General features: G+C 36.7%; 1 protein-coding gene across 1 annotated transcript in view; it reads left to right on the top strand.

Moving 5' to 3' along the window:
* The window catches only part of P4HA1 (prolyl 4-hydroxylase subunit alpha 1), a gene marked incomplete at its 5' end in the record, with an annotated part of 99,540 nt that overhangs the window by 53,817 nt on the left and 36,339 nt on the right, over window positions 1-9,384 (top strand). The window contains one exon of the mRNA XM_045291694.1: window positions 8,334-8,433. Within this exon, the coding sequence (XP_045147629.1) occupies window positions 8,334-8,433 (100 nt within the window). The remainder of the gene's footprint in view (window positions 1-8,333; window positions 8,434-9,384) is intronic.

The raw sequence follows: 9,384 nt of genomic DNA, 5'->3' as shown, positions 1-9,384 counted from the left end.
TAGAATTGGAATCATGATAGTGGGGGAGGAGGAAGCATTTAGGAACTAGAGGAAAGTTGTATGTTTCATTGTTGCTACATCACACCCTGACTAGCTCGTCTCCTCCCCGAGACCCTAGAAGGTTTTTTTAATTTTTTAATAATCATTTTATTAGGGGCTGTAGGAAGTTTTTTAAAAACAATGTTCATAACCTCCAAAATGATATTCAGCACTTGTTTACTTGAGCATGCCTTAATTGTTAATGTATTCAAAATATAAACATACAGTGCAAGAATGTTATTCCTTCTTCAAATAAGACATTCCAGTGATATGTATGTATATTTATATTATATTTTTAATCATGTGTTGAAAGAGCAGTACCAGTAATCCTATTGTTGAATTTCATGGGTATAGTACTGAAAGCAGGGACACAACCAGAAACATGTCCCAATATTCATCACAGCACCATTTACAACTGTCAATGGATGGAAAAACTTAAATATAAACAAAATGTATTATATACACAGTGATGACATATTACTCATTTTCAACAAGGAAATACTAGTGTATGTTCTAATATGGGTGAATTTTGAATACATTATACTGATTATAGTTAGTCAAATACAAAGGGAAAAATATTTGATCCCACTTATATGAAATGGGCAAATGTATAGAGGCCAAAGCTTACTGGCAATTACCAGGGCTGGGAACTATGGGAAACTAACTGAGTTTTTGTTAATGGTGGTGGAGTAATTTGGTTGCATAATATGAATGTAATTAATGTCACAGAACAGTATATGTAAAAATTACTGAATTTGAAAATGTTATATTTTACCACAATAAAACAAATCAATAAAGAGAATGACCAAAAATAGGCTAAAGAAGAACTCAAAAATCTAGTCAAAAAAGAAAAAGGCTGAATTACTCTATTGCATGTTGCAGCCAATGTTTCATGTTTCTGTTATTAAGATCAAAAGGAACATATTTTAGTTATCTAGTTACTAATGAGAAAATGGGACCTATGTAAACTACTCTGGGGAAAAATTTTTTCTTCTGGAACTAAATTGTGTTATATAGAAAAAAACATTGTATAATTTAGTTTGCTCTTTTCCTATTATAGTTTTACAAAAGGTGAAATGTTGTTCTCCAAATGATTTCTTCCTAGTAAGGTAGATGCTATGACTTAAATCTAAACCAGTTAGAAAGCATTGAAAACTAAAATAAATCTTTATTTTTGATTATTTAATTTAAACAGGAATAAAACTTTCAAGGTTTTAGTAATATTAAAACAAAGGAAACTTAGGACTGAATTTTAAAAACTACCTGATAGGTTTACAATGTTATTGAAGACAGATCAGAATAATGGTGTTTTCTCATCTGAGTAGAATCCAGATAAATGTAATGTTTTAGGCAAATAATGGAGTTCTAATTATGGAGAAGTTTTCATGTGAAAGTCAAAATGAAATTACTTCTCTAGCTAGCATCAGCAGAATTCATTTTGCTCTCTATTGGCTAGAACAGAACCACAATTAAGATAACAGGTTTGGTTTTGTTTCTCAATGGCAGTCATCATTGAATGTAAGTCCTAAGCCCTAAACCTTCCATTAGATTTTTTTTTTAATATAATTTTATTGGGGGCTCTTACAACTCTTATCACAATCCATACATTCCTCCGATGTGTCAAGCACATTTGCACATATGCTTCCATCATTTTCAAAGCATTCCCTTCCCACTTGAGCCCCTGATATCAGTTTCCCATTTCTTCCCCCCACCCCCACCCACTCTCCCCATTAGATATTTTATGGCTAAACAAGGAATACAAATTAAAACAAAATAATTTACCCTCTTAAGATTTGGCAAAAATTAGAAAGATTGAGACTGGCAAGAATTTCATTAAATGGGTACTCATATATAATTGATAGGAATATAAATCACTAACTTTAGAGGGTAGTTTGACACCATTTATCAAGATCTAGCAAGTCTACAACTAGGATTTATCCTACAGTTATATTAGTATATAAAATACAGGTACAGAAGTTTTTGTTACTTATTTATGATTTGGAGAAATTATAACCTATGCTGATACACCTTTACAGCCATTCCTGGAATTAAATATTTAAAAAAAAGAGATTTTAAAAGCTAAGAGTTTCAACTCTATGTACTGAATTGGTAAGATGCCAGCAGTGTTAGCAGAAAAGAAAGTGTATGTGGAAAATGGAGGTAGAAGATTGGACTGGTGTTAAGTTGTTAGAACAGCATGAGTGAAGGTATTTTCCTAGGTAGACAGGATACGTCAGGCTGCAGAGTATGTAAACATTGGCCAGGAGATTTAAAATAAAAAGAGGCAATACTGTGTTGAAATAAAAGGCTTGTAAAGCTAGTAAAACCAGAATACCAAACTCAGTGCCATCGAGTAGATGTCAATTGATGCACCCCTGTGGGACAGGGTAGAACTAACTGAATTTCCTGCACCGTCACTACCAGAGTGGAAAGCCCATCTTCTCCGCTGAGCACTGGTGGGTTTGAATTACTAATGTGGCGGGCTGCAGCCACTATGCCACCAGGTTCAAAAGAGTAGATAGAAAAGTCAGCCTCTGCAAGGCTGAAGGACGATTCTTTCACTAAAACACAAACAAACACAGGAATAGGTATTTAAATTGGGTGATAGGGAGGGATGTTGAAGATATTAGAAGTGGAAGGCTAGATTCTTTGTGATTGGAGTTTCGGGGTGGGGGGGGCGGACACACTTATCTTCTTCATTAAATGTGTTTTGTCTGGAGCTGTGTTCAAATGCTTGCCAATCTTGCATTTCTTATTAGCTGCTATCGAGTCAGCCCTTGACTCCTGGTGGTCCAATGTGGCACAGTAGAATTGCCTCTTTTTATAGTTTTATTAGCACGTAATCCACATATACAATTCAATAGTTCAGTCATATCAAGAAGAACTGTACAGTCATTACCCTAATCAATTTTTAAAAATCATTTTATTGGGGGCTCGTACAACTCTTATCACAGTCCATCCATCCATCCATTGTGTCCAGCACATTCGTACACATGTTGCCATCACCATTCTCACAACACTTGCTTTCTACTTGAGCCTTGGTATCAGCTCCTCAGTTATTCCCCTCCCTCCCTGCTCCCCCTCCCTCATGAACCCTTGATAATTTATAAATTATTATTATTTTGTCATGTCTTACACTGTCTGACATCTCCCTTCACCCACTTTTTTGTTGTCCATCCCTCAGGGAGGGGTTATATGTAGATCCTTGTCATCGTTTCCCTCTTTCCACCCCACCCTCCCCCACTCTAACCCTAATCAATTTTAGAACATTTTCTTTTCTTTTTTATTTGTCTTTTAAAATGAGTTGTGTAATCACCATCAGTTCTAGTGTTCCCTGCCCACTTCTGGCATACATTATTTGCTCCTCCTACCCCCACAAACCCCCCATCTTCCACCCCACCCCTACCTCCCCAATAAGCCCTTGCATCAGTCTTATCTCTATGCATCTACTCCTTTTATGATTCACAAACTGGAAAACCCAACCGAAACAAAATAACGTGGCAATGATTAATAATAATACAAAGATAAAAATACAAAGAATGAGTAAGAAGGAAGAGACCACCATCAGTATTTTAAAAGCCAGCGTAGAAATTTTTGTCATGGACAAAGCAAGAAATACTTGGACCTGGAACAATTTCAGGTTGGGTCAAGAGGGAAGTAAACTGACCTTCAAGTGTCAAGTTGAATCCAGTATAATCATGATCATAATGATCTCTGATAGTAAAGCTGTTTGAGACCCTTGCCTGTGGTTAGAGGGGATCTGCCAGCAGCTCAATTTGACTTGACACTCTGCAAATGGGTTTGGCCAAGACTCTCATAAGGTTTTCTTGGCTGTCATCTTTTTAGAGGAGCCCTGGTGGCTTAGAGGTTAAGTGCTCAGCTGTTAACTAAAAGGTCAGTGGTTTGAATTCACCAGCATCCCATGAAAGATGTGACCATTTGTGATTGTAAAGATTCCAGTCTTGGAAGCCCTGTCTGGTAGTTCTACCCTGTTGTACCAGGCTGCTACCAGTTTTAATTTTTCCATGGCCATGGTTTGAAATCTTGGAAGCAGTTCACCAGGTCATTTCTTCCATGGGGCTGCTGGGTGGGTTTTAAACCATCAACCTTTTAGGTTAGCATCCACTTGCACCACTCACTCAATTACTATAAAAGTCAAGTCACTACTTGGTTGCTCATAAAGTTAAAAAATTATTGGATTGTTGTAAAACAAAAGATGATTACATTGACAAATCAAATTAGTTCTATCAGGAACTGGTCAGAATAGGGAGAAATGAGTTCTTATATTTGTCAACTAGAATTAGCCAGGGTTAAAGATAAGTTCATTCTTCAGCAAGCAATTACTGAGCATTTACCATGTGCCACATTCTCTGGATATACTGGTGAGCAACAACTGACAGAATTGATGTATTTGTAGCTAGTAGTCAAATGAAGATGACATCTTAATCACATAAATAATATAAAGCTATTAATATGATTAATGCTACAAAGGAAGAATGCATACTGTTAAAAAGCCATGTTAGGGGCACCTGCCTTTTTCACCTCCATGTGTGCATAGGTGACCTCTCTTTGACTCATTTCAGGCTGCATACAGTTGCTGGTTCCAAGATTCTTGCAGGTTGGAAGCTCAGGATGGGTGTGTGGGGGGAGGGGGCATGGGGGGTAATAGCTGCAGCTGTCCTTTGCTTTTGCTGCCGTGAGCTGATTCCTTTGATAGTATGTAGTAGGGGAATGGTGGTTTTCTCACCCACCAAAGTCATAGTGATCCTCTGAGATGTTGAAAATACCACAAACCTGATTGCTTACCTGATGGCTTGCCTTACATTTTATTTCCTTATATTAAATCAAATATGAAAGAGTATGGCAGACACATTGGGGAAAAATAATCCTAATAAGACCACAGTCTCTTGAGGAAATAGGCTGAAGAAGATTCCCAGCTGGATGGGGCTGTTCAGATTCCTGTAACATTTGAGAATGGAGCAGGAGACCTGCAACCGATGATGCAGAGAGATATCTCTGGTCTGAAAGACCCCGCTACCGAAACAGTGGAGATACTAAAATACGTGTGGACAGGACCTTACATTGGTCAGGCATGAAAGCAGCTTTCTTAGAAGATGTGCTTCTAGAAGTTAGGAGACAGATCACTGGAATGAAGGTGTATTGGTATTCTTTAGAGAGAGGAGTTGTTGTTAGGTGGAGTTGAGTCATTCCGACTCAAGGACCCTGCGTTCATCAGAGTGAAACACTTCTTTCTGGTGCTGTGGAGTCCTCAAAATTGTTCTTACGTTTGAGACCATTTTGCAGCCCTGTGTCAATCCATCTTGTTGTCAAAGTCCTACTTCTGTTTTGCTGCTACCTCTCCGAGAGACCCACAAGTTGTTATTTAAGCATTCTGCACAGAAGCTACTTTTGGGCTTATAGGTGAGGCAGAAAATGGAATGTAAGAAATATCCAGAAATTGCTTTGGGTGTTTTAACCAACTTCTTGCTTCTGACAGAAGAGGCCACTGTTTGTAGCTGTGGTAGTGAGACTTGGCAATGCAGGATTAACAGATGAGAATTGTAAAATGTCGTTAGATTTAGGAGCATAGTAGGGTTATAGATGATAGTAGTAAAAGCTATTTTGATGGATTTAAAATTAGATTGGAATGAGTTGAAAAATGAGGAATCGGTGAAAAGGTTGACTTGGAGAGGAAGGAGATAAAGGTTGGTAGCTGAAGAGAGATCAGAGTTAAGGAAAATAATTGTTAAATTTATTTTTTAATGGGAGAAACAAACAGTTGCCCATGAGGGGGTCTTTTATAATGCAAAATAGTTCCATGTCCAGTACGCCTTTGGCAAAAGACCAAAGACTGGTATGTTCTGGAAAGAAACCAGAGTATAACCCATGAGGGGATCTTACATGTATCAAAGTAGAATTGTGCTCCATAGGGTTCTCAGTGACTGACATTTTTTAGAGTAGTTCGCCAGGTCTTTCTTCCCAGGTGCTTCCTAATGAACTACAATCTCCGACTTTCATTGGGCAGGCAAGTGTAGTAACCTGCACCACCTAGGGATTCCCAGCGATACTTAAACCCAGTTAAAATAGTGGCGAGAATTATTTATAGAGGGAGACTGAATATATGAATTAGAGGTAATCAGTGAGTTATTGTTAACCAAAAATAGCCAGAGATAATGGCGTCTAAGACAGAATTTGCGTAAGTTACAAATCCATTTCTGTTGGAACTTCAGTGAAAGAACTAAAAAGAACTGAAAAAGGAACAGATAAGCTGCAAGTGAAGGTAGCTGGTGTGGTTTCTGATTTCTCTGTAAGAGGGAGGCTGAGGTGGGTTGGGGTTCAGAGATTTATGGATCCAGTGGAAGAAGGCGAAGGCTAGAGTGAAGGCCTAAGGTTGGTGGTAATCCTCCAGTAAGGCTCAGTGACTCAGCACCAGCTCAGAGAAAAGACAGATGAATGTACACTATTAGCCGGAATGTTGTTGAAACGGTAAGTCGTGGAATCAAAGCTTGATGAGGAAACATGAAGAAAACATAAGCAAAGGGGACATGGTTGAATTTCTCATTGCCTTACTATATAATAAAGTTCACTCTTTTAAAGTGTACAGTTCAGCGATTTTGGGTCTTTTTTGGTGGTTCATCCATTATCGCTAATTAGCTTAATTCCAGAACATTTTTATCACGCCCAAAGAAATCCCTCATACCTATTAGCAGTTGCTCCCCATTACACTCAGCCATAGCAACCACTAATCTATTTTCTTTCTCTCTGGATTAGCCTACTCTGATATTCCTTATAAACAATATTATAGTACATGATCTTTTGTATTTTCATTAATTTCATTCATTACTTTCAAGTGTGTTGCAGCATAGATCAGAACTGCATTCCTTTTAGTAGCTGGATACTGATGAGCCAGTCAAGATGCAGTATAGCAGTGATGAAACATATAACTTTCCTCTAGTTCTTTAGTGCTTCTTCCTGTGTTTCCCACACACCCCCACCTCCTCCTCCACCTCTCCTATCATGACCCCAGTTCTACCTTACAAATCCGGCTAGATCAGAGCATGTACACTGATACAGATAAGAGCTGGAAACACACACACACACACCACAGCTGGAAACACAGGGAATCCAGGATAGATGAACCCCCTCAGGACCAATAGTGATACCAGGAGGGGAAATGGATCACAATGATGTACATATAACCCCCTCCCAGGGGGATGGACAACAGAAAAGTGGGCGAAGGGAGACTCGGACAGTGTAAGACATGAAAAATAAGTTATCAAGGGTTCATGAGGGAGGGAGGGAGGGTAGGGGGATGGGAAAAATGAGCCGATACCAAGGGCTCAAGTAGAAAGAAAACGTTTTGAAAATGCTGATGGTAGCTTATATACAAATGTGCTTGACACAATGGATGGATGGATGGATGGATGGATGGATGGATGGATGGATGGATGGATAATAAGAGCTGTACGAATCCCCAATAATTTTTTTTTTAAATAGCTGGATGCTATTCTATTTTATCCATGTCACATTTTATTTCTCAAAATGTGTTAGTTATATACCTAGGAGTAAGATTGCTGGGTCAAGTAGTAACTCTAAGCTTAACTTTTAGAGGAAATGCTGAACTGCTTTCCAAAGTGACTGCACCATTTTATATTCCCCTTACCATTTATACGCAAGTTCCAGCTTCTTCCCGCTGTCACCAACATTTGTTATTGTTCATCCTTTTTGCTATAGCAGTCAATGTTTTTTGTGTTCCTTTTAAAAACTTATGTAGATAATACATGAAATTTGTTTTTCTTAAAAAAATGTTAGCATTAATTTAGATTCGGCTAATGATACCATTTTGTTCCTATATTCTATTTAGAACAGGTTTTTCCAGTTTGTGTGTGTGTGTGTGTATATATATATATATATATTTGCTTATTTTTAAATTTTAAACTTTCTATGTTTTTAGCCTTAAATACTTTCCTTATGTGGGGGCTTCAAATAGTACATGGAAAAACGGAATGGAAAGATAATGGAATTTTTCTAGGAACTTTTGAAGACCCCTTATGTTAAACCATTTTCATAGAAATTCTATAGTAAATTATATTATAATTGTATTTTTATTTCCATGTACTAACTGTAAAATATGACATTTTAAAAATTAAAAATCATGAATAAAAGTTACTTTAAACAGATAAATCAACTGAATACCTTTAATTGTAGACTTGTAGTCCTCTGTATTAGGGTTTTTAAAAGTTTATCTATCGGTCTTTATATGTTCAATAAAACTATTCTTTTCCTGCTCTAAGTGCCTGGCTGTCTGGCTATGAAAATCCTGTGGTGTCACGAATTAATATGAGAATACAAGACCTAACCGGACTCGATGTTTCTACAGCAGAGGAACTACAAGTAGGTAGTCAAATTGCCCTTAAATTGTAAATCATGCTTTTCTTAGATTAGCCGTACATTTTCTCAAGAGGTGCTTCAAATGAGATTTTCTGTTTAGGTAGTTTAGATACTTCTTGATTTGCATGGTATTTTGTGACCATACAGATGACTGTAAGTTGAAATGAGACAAAGCTATCTTAATAATCAGTAGAAAAACATACAATTGTCTTTAACCTTGAAATATGTTTTGATTAAAAACCCTCTTGCCACCAGTTGTAAATTATATGGAAAAATGAATATATGGGACACTAATATAGTTTATGTACACTATTTTTGTTTTTCATTTCTGAGTCTTTGGATGATTTATTTTAATAATGAATTTTATCATTTTTAATGAGATCAACTCAGTATACTGTAATGTTTACCGTGGCCTTAGTATATTAAAAAAGTTGTGCCATCATCATCAGCATCTAATTTCAGAAAATTTTCATCACCACAAAAAGAAACCTCGCATCCATTAGTAGTCACTACCTGTTCCCTTTCATAGAGTCCCTGGAAACTATTAGTCTACTTTTTGTCTCATGGACTTACCTATACTGGAAATTTAATATAAATGGAATCCTATAATATGTGGTCTTTGTATTTGGCTTCTTTTGTTTAACTTTAGTGTTTTCAAGGTACATAAGTCATGTGTATGAGTACTTCACTCCTCATGATTAAGTATTATTCAATTACATTAATATACCATATTTTATTTACCTATTCAATTGATGGAGATTTGAGATGTTTCATTTTGGGGCTATTGTGAATAATGTTTAAAAAATTAATGTACACGTTTTTGTATGGATATATATTTTCATTTCATTAACAATGAGATTACAGGGTCATTGAGGACCTACAAACGTTTTTACAAAGTGGTTATACCATTCTATGTTCTCACCAATTTCTCTACATTTTTACTTAAAAAAAAAA

This window comes from Echinops telfairi, unplaced genomic scaffold (genome assembly GCF_000313985.2).
Source record: "Echinops telfairi isolate 266 unplaced genomic scaffold, ASM31398v2 ScPeMD7_70;HRSCAF=299, whole genome shotgun sequence".
NCBI lineage: Eukaryota > Metazoa > Chordata > Mammalia > Afrosoricida > Tenrecidae > Echinops > Echinops telfairi.
The sequence above is the reverse complement of the archived record's forward strand: the minus strand, read 5'-3'. Positions and strand labels throughout refer to the sequence as shown.